This window comes from Rhodamnia argentea, chromosome 6 (genome assembly GCF_020921035.1).
Source record: "Rhodamnia argentea isolate NSW1041297 chromosome 6, ASM2092103v1, whole genome shotgun sequence".
Classification (NCBI taxonomy): Eukaryota; Viridiplantae; Streptophyta; class Magnoliopsida; order Myrtales; family Myrtaceae; genus Rhodamnia; species Rhodamnia argentea.
The window spans coordinates 11251265-11268556 of record NC_063155.1 but is presented as its reverse complement, the minus strand read 5'-3'; the positions used below and the strand labels follow the sequence as shown (position 1 = coordinate 11268556).

At 39.7% G+C, this 17292-nt stretch overlaps 2 protein-coding genes across 3 annotated transcripts; both read right to left on the bottom strand.

Moving 5' to 3' along the window:
- Window positions 1–244: 244 nt before the first annotated feature.
- LOC115757446 (GLABROUS1 enhancer-binding protein-like) lies at window positions 245–1635 on the bottom strand. The gene has a single exon (XM_030697657.2). The coding sequence runs from the start codon at window positions 1633–1635 to the stop codon at window positions 379–381; it is 1257 nt and encodes a 418-aa protein (XP_030553517.2). The 3' UTR covers window positions 245–378.
- Window positions 1636–8269: 6634 nt separating this feature from the next.
- LOC115757457 (uncharacterized transmembrane protein DDB_G0289901) lies at window positions 8270–10901 on the bottom strand. 2 transcript variants are annotated; one of them, XM_048280874.1, is made up of 3 exons: window positions 10770–10901; window positions 9250–10676; window positions 8270–8686 (listed from the first exon to the last, which is right to left on the bottom strand). In XM_048280874.1, the coding sequence occupies exons 2-3, from the start codon at window positions 10621–10623 to the stop codon at window positions 8513–8515; spliced, it is 1548 nt and encodes a 515-aa protein (XP_048136831.1). In that variant the 5' UTR covers window positions 10624–10676; window positions 10770–10901; the 3' UTR covers window positions 8270–8512. The 2 variants fall into 2 exon arrangements, with proteins under 2 accessions (XP_048136831.1, XP_030553533.2); XM_030697673.2 differs by having other exon boundaries at window positions 9250–10698; window positions 10770–10877.
- Window positions 10902–17292: the final 6391 nt, after the last annotated feature.

Genomic DNA, 17292 nt, shown 5'->3' with positions numbered 1-17292 from the left:
TATGAAAAAATTGTAATACAGCACCAAATTTTTCAATGTCTTCGTTTTGCTCCTTCTACATTTAAATCCATAATAAGATTTCAATAGTAGGATTTCTAAACGAACTCCTTAAAAAACATCCGTGACAATTGGGTGATGATCGTCGGCTCCGAGGGTAAACAAATTCACCCTCTACATCCAATCTTTTCAGCACACGTTTCGGAACAATTTGACAATGAAGAACTCAACTCGAGTCAGAATTTCTGGACGCCGATTTCTTACTTTCTTCCTTTGAACAACCACGAAACAAACACACATGAACGGCTTGCAAGGTAAAAAAAAAAGACGGGGACAAAATCAGCAGACCTAATCATAAAACCTAAGTACGACAATGGCCTTCTATCCCTGCTGCTTCGCTCGACTGTAGCAATCCATAAAAAGCTTCGCCTGGCGATTCATGAGCGCGGCTCTATCATTGGCGACCTGCAGCTCGGACAAGCGCAATTGCCGCCACCCATCTTTTAATTCCTCCATCTCTAACGAGTCGATCATCCCCATGCCAATCCTCGAAACTTCCTTGCCTAGCCCCATGCTGGTCAGCTGCAGTAGAGAAGATTCGCCGGCCCAATCGTTACCCTCCAACTCCTCCGGCGGCTTTGGCGGAGCAGCAGCAACCTTGCCGGCACTTTCTAGAGTCTTGCTCTTCTTGGAAGACAAGCGCGCTTCCTCCTCACCGCCTTTCCCGCCACCCCAGAAGACCCGAGAAAGCTCGGAGACCTTCTGATCGTGGGGCTTCTTCCAAATACGCCCGGTCTTAAGTCCATTCGTGAACTTCAATTTCATTTGCCTAATCTTGTTGTAGAACTGCGATTCGTTGCCGTGGAAGTCAAACCTTACTGGCTTCTTGTTGAGGTAATCTTTGAACGCACGGATATTGGTCGAGGGCTCTTGCCTCGTCTTCTTGCGAAATTTGATCATACCCCGAAGGAGCTTGATCTCATCTTTCTCACTCCAGAGGCGCTGAAACCTCGACGACCCCTCCCCGGTATGCTGCACCACGGGGCCGTCCTTGGCTCCATCATTAGCTTCGCTGCCCTTTCCCACTCTCTCCGTGGGCCGCTTCTTCAACTGTTGAGATGTGCTCGGCTTCTTCACCGGCGTGGCCTCCTTGCCGGTGGCGACAGGCACGGATTCAGAAGATGAATCTGAGTCCGGAGAGGGCTTCTTCGGGCGCGAGAGCTTTTGGGGCTCGTGCTTTGCTGCTTCATCATGTGACTTGGACCTTGACGCTCCAGACGCTGCTTCTTCTTCTTCTTCTTCTTCTTCTTCTTCTTCTTCGGCATCGGCATCGCCGTCCTTCTTAGCCCTCTCCGGAGGCTGCTTTTTTGACTGTTGTTGATAAGTGGCTGGCTTCTTCTTCAACCGCGTGCCCTCCTTGGTCGGGGCAACAGACTCGACAGTGCGAATTCCATCTTCGGGGTTGGATTCGGAACCGGAGTCATTGTCTTCTCCCTCTGGATTCTCAACTTCGTCGTCCTCTTTCCGTTGCTCTTGAGCTCTTGGGCGCACAGAGCCGGTGCGCGACTCCTCGCCGGAGGAAGCATCCGTATGTGACGATTCGTGTGAAGGCGTTGGGGATTTGCGTTTCGGCGCCATGAGAATTGAGAGAGAGAGAGAGAGCGAGGGAGATGAGGGGTTTTGGCTTGTTCTTGAGTTCTGTAGCAGTTTTGCTTTTGTGGCTTCTTAAATTTATAGATTGAGGGGAGAGAACAATCTTTTGGAGACTGCGCGAGCACGACGAAGACAATTAAATTTTTGCGGCCTGTTCTTTTTACGGTGAGTTTAATAATCTTGATAATTTATTGTATGCCAGTAGAGTCTCCGGTACTCGAGTCTTTTCAACTTTCTGTTTATATCTAAACGCACTCTTCTTTTTCATTGATTGGTTTTAGAAGAATTTCTGAATTTCATATTGCCGAGTTTTTTTTTTTCAATTAATGTATTTGTGCCGAAGTTTTTGCTAGTATAATGATTTTGGTCCTTAAAGTATATAGTTCACTATTAGACAAAAAAATAAATAAATAAATATGGGATTTTCGTTTAAGAAAATTATACAGGCCATCTATACTTTTAAACCCGTTAACATACATATGTTTGGTACTGAGTTATGGTTAAATTCTCAAATAAAATACAATATTCCCAATATTAAACGGATGAATTTATAAGAATAAAATTTATTACAGTTTAAACTAACAATGGTGGATCTAAAAGCTCTTTGGAGGAAAATGAGAAAGTAAACGGCATAGGTCATTTGTTGTGCAACATTATTAGTTAATATTACAATTCAGGTCACTAATTGCACGATTTTTTTTTTATAGAAAAATGACCTTGTTTTCTTTTATTTTAGCACTATGCAAATTCTTCTCCGTAAAAGAAAACACTATGTGAACATCTTGTTTTTTTTCAATAACGGAAATTAAAAATTCACTTAAAATAGAAAAAAAAAGTAAAAAAGAGAGAAACATTCTAAATTACTCACGTGGGGTACAAGGATGAGATTGACTGTACTAGAAGGAAAATTAAGTAACTTTTTTTTTTGGTCAAAAAATTAAGTTTACTAGGTGCACTTTCTCAATAGAAAATTTCTTCGTTTTAACTTCTTGTTATTTTTACAAGGTCAATTTCGTGTTCAATGTGAAGTCTATAACCATGCAATGAGAATTCTTGTTTAACTTTTCTGCCCATCATCATGATTAACTACAATGTGCTTCACTGCTCACAAGCTATGTGAAAAATGTTCATAAGAACGGCAAAAACGTATTTAATGTTAATGTTTTCAAAAGAAAATAGTCCGTGATCTATTTTTTTTTTTTTGAGACATTTGAATGTCATATTGCAACTTGTTTGCACATTCTTATAGTAATTAAAAAGGATTCGATGGGACACATCGGATAAATTAGGAGATTTGATTATACATATCATATGAATTGGAGGACCTAGATAATGGCAAAACGTTTTGACGAAAGAAGAAAGAATAAAAATGTGCAAAGATCTTTGATGGCATAATTTTTGCAACTCCACTCTCGCCTCTTCCAAGTCCCTTCCCAACCAATGATTCTCATTGGCCACACCCCCCTAAAAATTCAAGAGCGTGAGCAGAGTAACTCCTAAACTAGACTAGGGTCACACCGTATATTATTATTTAATAACTTCTCCATTAAAATAATAGGCATATAAAATATAGATGTATATATTGAATATTCATTTCTTTCACATGTGAATTCTCATTAAAAAAGAGTTGGAGATGAAAATCACTTAAGACATACTTTCGAGAGCATGTACATACAAAAAACTAAAGAGTGTGATGAAATTGTCATCCAATTTAATAACTTCTCCATTAAAATAATAGGCATATAAAATATAGATGTATATATTGAATATTTATTTCTTTCACATGTGAATTTTCATTAAAAAAGAGTTGGAGATGAAAATCACTTAAGACATACTTTCGAGAGCATGTGCACACAAAAAACTAAAGAGTGTGATGAAATTGTCATCCAATTTAATAACTTCTCCATTAAAATAATACGCATATAAAATATAGATGTATATATTGAATATTCATTTCTTTCACATGTGAATTTTCATTAAATAAGAGTTGAAGATGAAAATCACTTAAGACATACTTTCGAGAGCATGTACATACAAAAAACTAAAGAGTGTGATGACATTGTCATCCAATTAGTGAAGAGGCTTGTTCTGCAATAATTAGATTGCTCGGAAAAAATAAGAAGTAAGTGTTTTGGTTAAGAGTTAGTGCATGTCATTGATTTAAGAAAGAAGATAACTGGAACCTAATTGATGGTATGATGCTACTAGTTACAAAGAGATAAATATTTCGCTCGTACATTTTTTTTTTCCGAATCCTTCATGAAATAAAATGAGTTGAGGAATTATATCCATAATATTTAATATTAGAATCTTGTTTTTTAAACTAATTGAATGCCCAATCTGTGCGGTACGCTCTAACAAAAATCCATTAAAGGACCTTTTTCGGGTGCTAACTAAAAAATTCATGGAATCAGTTTAGTAAGAACTTTTACTTTTTGCAATTACATGAAACAAAACATTTCATCTAGCATGGACTTCAGTAAATTGTTAATCAATCGCATTTATGGAGAATTCACTTTGTTAATTAAAGAAAAGAAAATGCATGCTCCGTTTCGAAAAAAATATATTGTTATGACAAGTTAAACATTTTCTAAGCTTTTTCTGTATTTACCTGATGAAATTTGATGTCGTTTCTCAAAGAAGGGTTCATATTGTGATCATGGGCCTGTTAACATTATTAGCCTACTCAAGAGCTTTAGCATGTACTTCCAATTAGACTATCTTATGCATCTCCGTGATTTACCCTTGCATCACGTAATTAGTGCAAAAATTTTGCACTAAAATTGTAGGCCGCTTTCGAGAGAATTAAACTCTTGTCTTGGGGGTTCAAATTAGTTTTTCTGCTTTAAAATTGTAGGCCGCTTCTCATTTTCATTTTATAGTTAAAAATGTCGAAACCTACTTTAACATTAAAAAAAGGTAAAAGAACATGCTGACATGAAAAACCTATTTATTTGATTAACTTATTTCCATAGACGATCGATGAAGTCTTTGAGTATGGTATTTACTAATGTATATAAAAGAATAGATAATAATTGATTGCCGTCGAATAGTTCGTGGCATCCAAGCAAAAAAACCTTAAACCTTTTAATGGATTATTCAGGTTTTTTGATTCTTTATTTAGTTTTTTCAACGACACATTGATATAGAAAGGACGATGATTGTGGCAGTCGAAGCTTCACCTCGAGAAGTGAAAATCCATTTACTTGCTGCACTGCCCTAACTAACTTTAATTAGACGTCATAAAGGAATGCTTAGCCGTGCAAGAATCGAGAAGTTGGCGTGATCAATTCAATGATCATTTACAAGACTCACGAGGGGTTGCTTTGAGGATCACATTATCATCAATTTTCTTTGAAGATGTATGATTCGAAACATTCGTTTCGACAAAAAGAAGGAAAAGGATTTCAAATATCTTGTTGTGTCAGGAAATTGGCCCTTATTTCATAAGACATTTACAGGACAATTTCAAAGGGAAAATTATCCAAAAAGCCCGGACCTATTGTACGACGATCAATTAAGTCCAAACTTCTCAATTGTGTCAACTAAATCCTAAATCTTTTTGACGATTTGCCAATGTAGCCCCTCTATAGTCAAATTGGCCGAAAAGTGCCGACGTGGATGTGGACTAACATAAGTGGGGAAAAGTGTCAAAAAAGTCCTAAACATATTGCATTAGTGCCAATTCAGTCCTAAACCTTTTATTGGTGCCAATTCAGTTCTAAACCTTTTATATTGGTGCCAATTAAGTCCTAAACCTTTTATTGCTGCCAATTTAGTCCTAAACCTTTTACAATAGTGCCAATTTAGTTCTAAAAATTTTGCATTTATGCCAATTGCGTCAATTCGGCCAATTTTGATTGGAAATAATTAGCATGATATCAATTATCCTACGTGGCACGGTTGGCGCTAACGTGGATATTTTTTAAAATATTTTTTTTGATATTTTAAATAATTTCTTAAAATAATTTTTGAAAAAAACCAAACAAATGCTTAAAAAATTATTTAAAATGTTAAAATAATATTAAAAAATGTCCAAGTTAGCGCTAGCCGTGCCATGTAGGACAATCGATGCCCACGTCGCCGATTTTCGATCAAAATTGGCAAGGTTAACTCAAGTAGTATAAATATAAAAGATTTAGGACTGAATTGGCAACAATATAGAAGGTTTAGGACTAAATTATCATCAATAAAAGATTTACGACTTAATTGGCATCAATGTAAAATGTTTATGACTAAATTGGCACCAAAAAGATGTTTATGACTGAATTGGCACTAATGCAATAGGTTTAGGACTTTTTTGACACTTCTCCCATCATAAGTGACACGACCGCCACTTTAGCGATCTTCGATCAAAATTGGTTGGAAGGACTATATTAGCAAGTCGTTAAAATTTTTAAAACTATATCGACAAAGCTAAAAAATTTAGGACCGAATTGCTCATCGCACAATAGGTTTATGCATAATAAAGAACACATGTGGAGAGAGTGAGGCATCATGCATGTGAGGATACAAACGAGTCTTTATGATAACTTTGGAAGCATGTTGATTGCTGAATAAAATGAATAAAGAAAACAACAAGAAGAGATACTCCACATTAGTATGTATCCTGATAAGTCCCCTTCTAACTATGTTGGTTGAAGTGATAACATATTCTTGTGTTGCGGTTATACGTCGTGAAATCTCATGCATTGTGCATTTTTTTCTTTCTTTTTTTTTTTTGGTAATTTTCAACTTGTATGTTCAGTAATAAATATTTTTTATTCAACACCACTTTTAAACTGAATGGTGCATTGGAAGCCGTGGACGTGCGCAACATCGATTCTCTAGCTTTAAATGTGTTTCTATTCATGTGACAGGAATAAGGTCTCTTAACACACCAGTCTTAACCTTTAATATGTAAATAGTGGCTGACACAGAAGGATGAACCCATAGTTAGAAATATGAATTGGTTAAGATATAGACTATAATACGGGTCGTCGTTTCAAATAATTTAGAGTTAAAGAACTTTTCTAATTTGATTTAGCAAATGCTCTGTTTAGCGATTCGTTTAAGGATGTTTCTAATTTGATCTCTCAAATGCTCGGTTTATTGATTCGCGGACCGTTCATTTTTTTTTAAACCACGAGTCTTCCTCTAAATGGTTTCGGACACAAATATTACGCTTGCACGTCACTTGCTTTCCCGGGAATGTGTATGGAAAATGGAAAAGCTTTAACGTTCGCTTCGAGATAGACTACTTATGCTTTTCCATTATTTACATTTAGAGAATAATTGAAGGGAATAGTTTACGATGGCCATATGTCTATAAGTTAGGAGTCTTGCATCACATAGTTAGCTAGCGCCATGACGAGCGAATTAATCTCGTCTTTTCTATATTTGATCAAGAGCTTATGTCTTGGGGCTTCAAATTAGTTTTCGTGCCTCAAAACAATATGTCGCTTCTCATTTTAATTTCACATTAAGCGAATATGGAAACCCACTCTTATATAAACAAAATTTCAATGCAAAAGAATATGTTGACATGCAAAACCTATCTTTTTTAATGGAAATTAATTTGGTAGACCATGAATACTGAGTATGGTATTTATGTACTTGAAAAAAAAAAATTGAACGGAAAAAGTGGATTTTCGACTATTATTAAAACGAGTCGTAAAGATATTTATCTTTCCAATGACACGTCATTATAAAAACGATGATGATTGTGGAAGCCGAAGCATCACCCACTAACCGCTACATTCCTCGTCCAAGAGGACACGCCGACTTTAATTAGCCGTCATAAATGAGTGCTCAAACCTGCAAGAATCGAGGGAATATGTGACCATTATTAGGCATGAATGTATCATTTGCCGGTGCCGACAATTAAATGAGCATTTAGAAGACTGACGCATAAAAACCGGGGCCAACGAGGGGTTGCTTAGTGGGGAAGTCGCTTGCCCACTCATAGCACGAAGAAGCTGCCTCCGTCTGCCCTTCACTTAGTTCCTTTCATTCTAATAGTTTTGCCCAAATCTATTGTGTACTGACCCTTTTTGTTAACCCATCTGGTGCGTAGATGTATGCCTGTGTTGGTGATCTTTCGCGGGGAGCTCTTGGGCTTTCTCCGCTCGACCACCCATCTCTCTCCGGAGAGTGAGGAAAAGATGGATACACTCGAGTTCAGAGCTAAAAACGGAGAATCGGTCGATCGTCCCCATTTGTTATTGACCTCGTCCTGATCGAGGCTTGTCAAGCCAAACCCAATTTCCTTTTAATTTTAGATTGGGCCTTGAGGCTGCCACATGGGCCCAATTGAGTGTGAGTTTAAATCCTTCAATTGGCGTTGCACTTCGAACTTTCACTTAAATTCCCAGGTACATTTGGTAGGCAGAGCAATTTTGGCAAATCCGCCAAACTCTGCAACCAAATACAGTTTCCTTTCTCGAGGCATGCATGGTGCGGACCCTTCTTCACAAGATAACGAAGGGTAAGACTTAGGTGAGGCAAATGGATCAACTTACACATACCCAAATCATTCAAAAGTACACGGTGTGTTGCAAAGTTAAACAAAAAGAAGAAGCTACGACTATCAAGCGCAAGATGACTTCTCATGCCTGCATGGGGGCTGAGACAGTAGAGAAGACTCAAAAATCTCAAACCATTATGAAGTGACAATAAAGAATTAGTTGCAGGTAGCATCCGATCACATCGGAAGCAAACACAATACGTGATACACTCGGCGTTTCACAACCACGTAAATCTCAAATCTCGGACTAAGCAATAAGATTTGTACTATTCCCCAACAAAATTGTGAGAAGGGTAAGAGTATGGCTCATGGCTTGAGGAAATTTTTCTTCTTTTGAGTAAAGTTTCAGATGGTTGCTTAATCTGCCATTTTGTTCAAACGATGAATAGTGCTTCGAGCAACTCTGTTACCAGGATCAATCTTCAGCACCGTCCTCAGGTCTTCTGCACCAAGTCTGTACTTCTCCATACTCTCATACAAGAGAGCTCGCTGTACAAGAACGGCTACATTTGCATCATCATGTTCTAGCACCTGCTCAGTAAAAACACCAGTCATGCCTTTAATCGATTTCATCCTTTTCATGACGAGTATCGCAAAATCTTGCTATTATAATAAGTAAAATGTCTTGAGAGATATTTCATAAATCGCATTTCAAGAGTTCATATGCAATCTTTGACAGTTGCCAATCTAGATACTGCCTAAATTCATTAAGCATAAGTAGATACATGGCATGGTTGTGTCATTGTTATATCTTCGAAAATATGGAATCTTAAGCATAATTACACCCAACATGCCAAAAAAAAAATAAAGCGGGTCTCGATAAGAGGATTGATTCTTAAGCACCCAGACAGGGCAGAATGCTTTCAGAATTCAGCTTTGAAATAGTAGAAAACATCTGTAAGTTTGTGTGTTATCGAAAAGTAGCTCATCACTACTCAAATGACACACGAATCATTCTCATATTAATGAAGTCATCTTACCAAAGTTACAAAAATGTCTGATAGATACAACCATTAAACCCCAAGGAATCGCCATGCACCACCTTCATCAATAGAAAGAAGATTTCAATCTGTGAGTAATTATTGGCACTTTACCTTTGTACAGTCTGCCACAGCCTTCTTATACTCTCCAACTTCTTTGTAACATGAGGCTCGGCATGACAAGACTTCCATGGTTGCAGAATTATCTCCAGCCTTTTCGAGGAGAATAACAGCCCATGACAACCACTTAATGGCATCGGCATATTGCCCTTGCTTCTGATTGTCCATGCCCTTGTTCTTAGCGGTCAAAGCTGATACGCCTGAGGGAGGAGGGGGAAGCCCCTCAAGCTCCGTGGTGGAGCCGCTGCCCTCGTTTCCTCCTCCTAAATCTGAATCCAAACCCCAGTCATCCACTTCCACAGCTTGCTGTCCTCCAGTGGCACCAGCAGCAGCAGCCGAGCCAGAGGATGAAGAGAACAACACATCGAAACTGTCGGCGCCTGAGCTCTGACCAGGAATCTGATTCTGCTGACTGAAATCCTTGGCAGGCATCCCGAAATCATCCATTTTCGAATCAAAGCTCATATTTGATGCTGTAACATTGCTTTTATTTGTGGAAAACCCACTCGACGAGAATGTTGCTGTACCAGATGTTGGAGCATTCTGAAAATCTCCAAAATCCTGACTACTTGTGCTAGTCTTAGCACTCACCTTGCTTGCCGAGTTAAGACTGCCTGACTGCTGTTTTGATCCAAAACCAACCAAATTACTAAACGGATCCTTATTGGTATTGATTCCACCTCCACCAGTAGCAGCAGCAGCAGCAGCAGCCATATTTCCCGACGGAGGACCTCCGGGAGTTGCACTCTTATTATTGGTATTAACGCCATTCCAATTGACACCCGCAACGCCACCAGTGCTAGAACCACCAGATCCCCAACTTCCACTAATGTTCATTGGATTGCCAGATTTCGGCAGCGAATCCGCCAAATTCCCCATCGAATATGTTGTCTTGCTAGCCGATGCAGCTGGCGTCGGCGTCACGTTCTTCAACGGGACATTGCTACTGCTGCCCTTTCCCTGCCCTCCTAAGGCCGAGCTAACCAAATCCCCAAACAAGTGCGGGTCCTTCTTCGCGATCCCAATCCCCAACCCCGAGCCCATAGAACTCGTCGTCGACGACGACGACCAGCTCTTGCCGAAGATGTCGCCAACCATCGACGTGGGCCCGCCTAGGGAACCTGCTCCCGCAGACTGAGCCGGAGCGGCGGCAGCGGGCTGGTGGGTCCATGAGGGCTTGTTGGACCACGCGGGCCTCGACGGCTGGGCAGGCGACGACGTGGCGGCGTACGAGAAGGAGGTCGTCTTGTTCCTCTGATCGTTCAAGGACCTAGGTTTGTTGGAACCGATTCCGATATCGAAATCGAAGCTGTTGAGAGAACCGGAGCTCCGTTGGGGGTTATTGGGTTTGCCATAGTTCGAATTCATCTTCGAGGCTCGAGATCAAATCGGCCGATTGGCAAGATCCCTAAATTGGAATCCTAGTCTCAATCACTATCGGATCTGATTCAGAATTTGCGGATCGGAAAGAGGAAATGAGAGATCTGCGAAGAAATGAAGGCGAACAAGCGTACCTGATCGAGCAAGAAGAGAGATCGCAGCTTTCTACTTCTCTTCTTCGTCTTCGGTGGATGATGATGGCTTTGGTTTTTGTTTTGGGAGCTAAAATGAGAATTTAGGACAACGCTCATGGTGCTTCAATTTGGCTTCCTAAAGTCTTCTTTCATTGCCTTTTCTTTTCTTTCTCTGTTTTTTTTCCCTTTCTTTTTGGCACTGCAAAACTCATGATAATAGAGTCAAAGGAAAAAACAATTTTTTATGGTAAAAATATAACCTTTTCTTTTTAAATTTATAAATGGTCCACTTTCAAATTTGATGTCCATTCCGGACATGACCATGATGATCCTTCAATAAATCAAAGATGCGACGTACTATTATCGAAGGATATACAATAAAAAAGGACAAAAGAATACCCGCAATGTCAATATTTGTGTACGACGCTCACTTGAATATCAATATTTTTTTTGATTACTTAAATGTTAATTTTTTTTAAAACGGTTATTTCATTGCTAAGTTCGACGTGACTTATCGGAAATCATGCGTAGCACACATGTGGCTTGCCGGAGATCCTAAAAAGCAATAATAAAAAGCCAAAAAATAAGAAGAAATTCCACCTAATAAGCTAAAAACTGAAAAAATGGAAATAGTTAAAAACAAGCAAAAAAAAAAAAAAAAGATGGAGCCCTCTATTGTATGGTGAGGGCTCACAACCCTCGCCGGCCATTGTCGGTGAGGGGTGGGGCATAGCCGAGGAGGGTTGCTAGGGCCCCCCTTAGAGGGCTTGCCAAGGTTGGTGAGGCCTTGTCGTTGCCGGCGTAGCAAACCTAAGGCGAGGTCGAGCCTCGCCATGGAGGGGCTTGACCGACCTCGCTTAGAGACGGCCAAGCCTCGTTGAGTCGTTGCCGGGAGAGGTCGGCCTCGCCTACCCCGGTGAGCCCTCGGTGGGGGTAGCCGGGACCCGACGATCCCCCTTGGTCATCCCCCACTCCTCGCCGGCTATTGCAGGTGATGGTGGGGGTAGCGAGGGCTCACCGCCATCGTTGTTACATCTCATGCTTACCAATTTTTTTTTTCATTTTTTGAAAATTTTTAGGCTATTTTTCTGTTTAATTTGATTAAGCTTAACTATTTTTTAGAGAGGCCAGCAAAGGGATAGCAAACTTTTCCATTTTCCAGCCACAAAGGGATAGCAAAATTTTCCAGCAAAAATTTTTTGGGAGTAAGAACTAGCTCATCTTTGTGTGATATTTAGTATTAATTTTTTTTTTTCATTTTTTAGACTAATTTTCTATTCAATTTTAATTTTTTTTAAAAAATTAACTATTTTAATGTTGAAAAGTCCATGTGGCATCCACGTGTGTTGATTTTCAAAAACAATTTGACACGTAATATTAAAAAATTAATAAAAAAATGCCACGTGTACTGTTTGGCCAGAACCGACACTTAAATAATCATTTTTGGTTGGAATTGACACTTCGAGGATCCTTTTTTCTGCGATGTGGCACTTAAGTGATTCAAAAAAAAAAAAAAATTGGCACTAAAGTGAGTACTGTATATAAATATTGACACCCCATGTGTTTTTTTGCCAATAAAAAAGTATAGAAAAAATTTCAAATAAGGATTTCAAGTACCATCATTTTTTTAAATAGAGGCTTGAAGTAAATATTGTTTCAAATAAGAGCTCGAAGTGCCATCATTTTCTCAAATAGAGTCCAGAACTAAAATTTATTTCAAATAATAGCTTAAGGTGGCCATGTAATCTAAAAAATGGTATGGCTTTAAGGGCAATTTCGTCATTTACTTTTTTTTTAAAAACTTTTTTTAAAAAGGTTAAAAATTGAAAAAAAAAAAAATCCTTCATCTTCATCACCTTGAAGTTTCCACAATACAACCGTGATGCACAATTTGAAGACCACCACCACTACCGTCACCATCACCATCACCCTCACCGGATCTCCATCCCGCTTCACACCGCAGCGACCACCTCGAGGCCCTATCCTCTCTGCTCCTTCCCTTCGTTGACCCCAAAGCTGTTGAAGTCACATCGTTTCTCCCTCCTCACACCCTCCTCCTCTTGGTTCTTTGCCATCGCCACAATAGATCTTCCCTCTTGTCGGCAGGGCGGATCCGGGAGGGGGTCGCAACCCTCTTTCGATTCCGGTGAGGGCATTGGTTGGCGTGGTCATCGACCCTTGCGAGGCATTGGCAACCCCGCTGGCCATTGCCGAGGCCTCATTTGCGATGGCGCCGCAGACATAGGTAGTGGTGGTGGAGGTGGTGGTCATCCATAGTGGTCTTGGTGGTTGGCTATTGGACGGTGATGAAGAAGATGGATTTGTTTTTAACTTTTTAAATTTTTTTGACCAATTTTTTTAAAAAATTTTAAAATACAAAAAGAGGGAAAAACAAAGGAAAAAAAATCAAAATGGCAAATGATGAAAATGTCCTCGAGGTCGGGCCCTTTTTTCGAAACTACATATACGAATTCGGGCGCGAACAATTCCTTTGTAGTCCATGATAAATTTGCGCTCCACACTTTTACCAATTTCGAAAAAATTCAGGCGGTCACAAATTGCCACTTGGTGGGTCGAATTACATGTGAAACCACGCATGAAGGACACTTGGCAAGCATGCAAGCAACCCCCCACCCCACTATAAAAGGCCAAATTTTTGTCTCCTCTCTCATTTTTGATAGGGTTTCGGGATTGTCAAAACGCAGCGGAATATAAGTCTAAACAGAAACCCTAGACAGGATCCATGCGTATATTAAAATCAATCGAAGTTCAAGGTGTACCTTTTTGCGGATCGAAGTTAAATTGACGAACGATTATGTCCGGGTTAGCGCCCCAAGTGTTGCGCCTCTATCGGTATCCACACATGCGAATTGAAGTCTCCAACGATCCAAGTGCTAGCTTACGGATCTTGGAACTTCTCTTCCTTGATTGCCTTTTTGATCTCCGAGACTCTCTCAAAGATCTCACAACAGAGAATGGCTCTCTGCGTTTTTATTCTCATCCACCTCTCTAGGGTTTTTCCACGTCTTTATATATGCGTCAATATTTACGCGCAATAAAAGAAGTGGGGCCAAGCGGCTCGGGCCCGCTAAACCGTCTATCTCCAATCGTGCGTTTCATCGTTATCTCATAACACGCACGATCGCGTAGATATTTAGAATAAGAGAATAAATTAAAATCTACTTCTTAAGTAGATCAAGGCACATAGAAAATATAAACTTAGTTCGCTATTGTGTGCGACCCCGTAGGTTCACTAGACATTAGCAGTGTGCCCAAAACCCTTTTGGCCCACAAATTATAAGCGGTCTCTAGCAACACATTATGACTCCCTAAGTATAGTGAATGTCGTTTTTCGACACAACCTAATCCACAACTAATGTTAGAGCATCAACGTTGATTAGTTCCTATGGCGCACCGCTAACAATCTCCCACTTGCACCGGAACCAATCTTACAAACTAAGTCCCTTTTTCACTTGATGTCCGAGTCAAGCGTAAGGCAGGACAAGTGTCATCCTTATATAGCTCAAACTCATTTTCCCGATATCGCAGCTAGACTGTCAAACCAAGTAGTTGACTCATCAACTCACTTGAGCATGGCCATACATTTCACAGTCTCAACTCTACGGGAGGCTAAGATATCATACTCTCGTTATATGAGAGGGACAAATCCCATCTTGTCTACTCACATCCCTTAGCACGATTCATGACATGCCTAGCCATTACTTTTATAATCACCTATTACAACTGACGTTTGGTAATGTTAAAGCATGTCAATCTACGTCTAGGAAACGACGGCGGACTCGGGTCAAAGGACTATACTCTATAGCTGTGATGAGAAATACCGATGACATTATATAACAATCCTACAGTATTCTCATGGCGGGTCTGTCTAATACAATGTTCTCCAACATGTATTCAATGTGATCAACTTTATATCTCTATATTCATGACCCATGAAACTTGGTCATCAATTGACGCACATGCTAGTCTCAAACACCATTGGCGTTCTAATGCTCAATGACAATTGACTAGAGACATTTAGAATATTAATATCTATTCTATTAATAGAGTTTCATGATCAAATCACGCATTTGATTATCTATTAAGGCTATTCAATATTTAGGGGACTAAGATTTCGCATATAATCATATACTCAAATTAAATCGAAATCAAATATAACATATATTCTATTAATGAGCAATGCAAATGTATATTACATATACTTCCACTCACATCAAGACCAATCACTAATGTGTCTAAGGCCTAAAGCGTTACAATGGCGCTCATGCTTAGATTGTGGAAGAGCCTTCATCAACGGATCGGCTACATTCAACTCCGTTGCAACTTTACACATCTTGACATCGCCTCTCTCAATGAATTCTCGAATGAGGTGATACTTTCCGAGTATATGTTTAGTCTTATGGTGAGACCTAGGCTCTTTAACCAAAGCTATGGCCTCATTGTTGTCACAATAAAGGTCTCCGGGATTCGAACTAGTAGGACTGATTCCTAGTTCTTCTATGAACTTTCGAATCCAAACAGCTTCCTTTGATGCTTCTGAAGCAGCAATATACTCAGCTTCTGTCATAGAATCCGCAACAGTGTTCTGTTTGGAACTCTTCCAAGACACCGCTCCACCATTCACGCAAAAGACAAATCCCGATCATGATCGAAAGTCGTCTTTGTCGGTTTGGAAACTAGCATCAGTGTAACCACTTACAGTGATCTGTTCCTCACCTCCATAGACTAAGAATAGATCCTTAGTTCTTCTCAAGTATTTAAGGATATTTTTAACAGCTATCCAGTGAGGTTCTCCTGGATCTAATCGGTATCCGCTTGTCGTGCTCAATGCACAAGCAACATCGAGACGAGTGCACAACATAGCATACATGATGGATCCTACAGCAGATGCATAAGGAATCCTACTTATGCGGTCTCGCTCATCTTGTGTTGTAGGACACCGAGTCTTGCTAAGACTTATGCCATGTGTCATCGGGAGGAAACCTTTCTTGGAGTCTTGCATATTAAACCTATTGATGACTTTGTCAACATATGTACTTTGACTCAGTCCAATAAGTCTCTTTGATCTATCTCTATAGATTCTGATCCCCAAGATATAGTTTGCCTCTCCCATGTTCTTCATGGAGAAACATTTTCCTAGCTACGTCTTAACCGATTGAAGCATAGGAATATCGTTTCCAATGAGTAGTATGTCATCCACATACAACACTAGAAACATAATTGCGCTCCCACTAGACTTCTTGTATACACAAGCTTCTTCTTTGTTTCTAATGAAGCCAAACTCTTTGACAGTTTCATCGAAATGGATATTCCAGCTCCGTGATGCTTGCTTCAATCCATAAATAGAACGTTGAAGCTTACAAATCTTCCTAGCGTTATCTAGTGATGTAAAGCCTTCGGGCTGTGTTATATACACATCCTCATCTAGGTTTCCGTTGAGGAAAGCTGTCTTTACATCCATTTGCCATATCTTATAGTCATAATATGCGATAAACGCTAGGATAATCCGAATAGACTTAAGCATAGCTACTGGTGAATATGTTTCATCATAGTCAATACCATGAGTTTGTTTGAAACCTTTAGCTACCAGCCGTGCTTTATGGATGTGAACTTTTCCATCCATATCGGTTTTCTTCTTGAAAATCCATTTGCACCCTATAGGTCTAACACCTTCAGGTGGATCAACCAAAGTCCAAACTTTATTTTGATGTATTGAGTCTATTTTGGATTTCATGGCTTGAAGCCATTTATTGGAGTTTGGGCCCATCATAGCTTCTGTATAGGTCGTAGGCTCGTCATTTTCTATTAACAATAGATGACGATGTTCCGTTACATGAAAACCATATCTCATAAGCTCACGATGTGTTCTTTCGGACCTACGAACTATAGGCGCCACCGGAGTAGACTCTACAACTCTTTGTAGATCTAATTGAGGTTCTTCATAAACTAGAACACTCTCTTGTGGCACAATAACTTCTTCGAGGTTTACATTATTCCAATTGGATCCTTTAGTAAGAAACTCTTTCTCTAAAAAGATACCATTGCGAGCAACAAACACTTTATTCTCCGATGGGTTGTAAAAGTAATATCCTTTCGTTTCCTTAGGATATCCCACAAAGAAACATTTATCAGATTTGGGCCCAAGCTTATCGGAGAGTAAACGTTTTACATAAGCTTCGCAACTCCAAATCTTTAGAAAAGACATACTAGGAACTTTTCCTGTCAACATCTCAAATGGTGTCTTCTCTACGACTTTTGATGGACTTCTATTTAGTGTGAAAGCAACTGTCTCGAGTGCATATCCCCGGAAAGATAATGGAAGATCTGAATGACTCATCATTGATCGAACCATGTCTAACAAAGTTCGATTTCTTCTCTTAGAGACACCATTCCACCGTAGTGTTCTAGGGGGAGTGAGTGATGAAACAATTCCACACTCCTTGAGATGGTCATTGAACTCTTGGCTTAGATATTCTCCTCCTCGATCGGATCGAAGAGCCTT

What these genes read in the sequence shown, in the direction of transcription:
- LOC115757457 (XM_048280874.1), bottom strand. Translation starts at nt 10,623, where the DNA reads ATGAATTCGAACTATGGCAAACCCAATAACCCCCAACGGAGCTCCGGT. An exon ending in CTGTGGCAGACTGTACAAAG is followed by an intron (nt 8,687 to 9,249) that starts GTAAAGTGCCAA and finishes TTTACTGAGCAG; the next exon opens with GTGCTAGAACATGATGATGC.
- LOC115757446 (XM_030697657.2), bottom strand. Translation starts at nt 1,635, where the DNA reads ATGGCGCCGAAACGCAAATCCCCAACGCCTTCACACGAATCGTCACAT.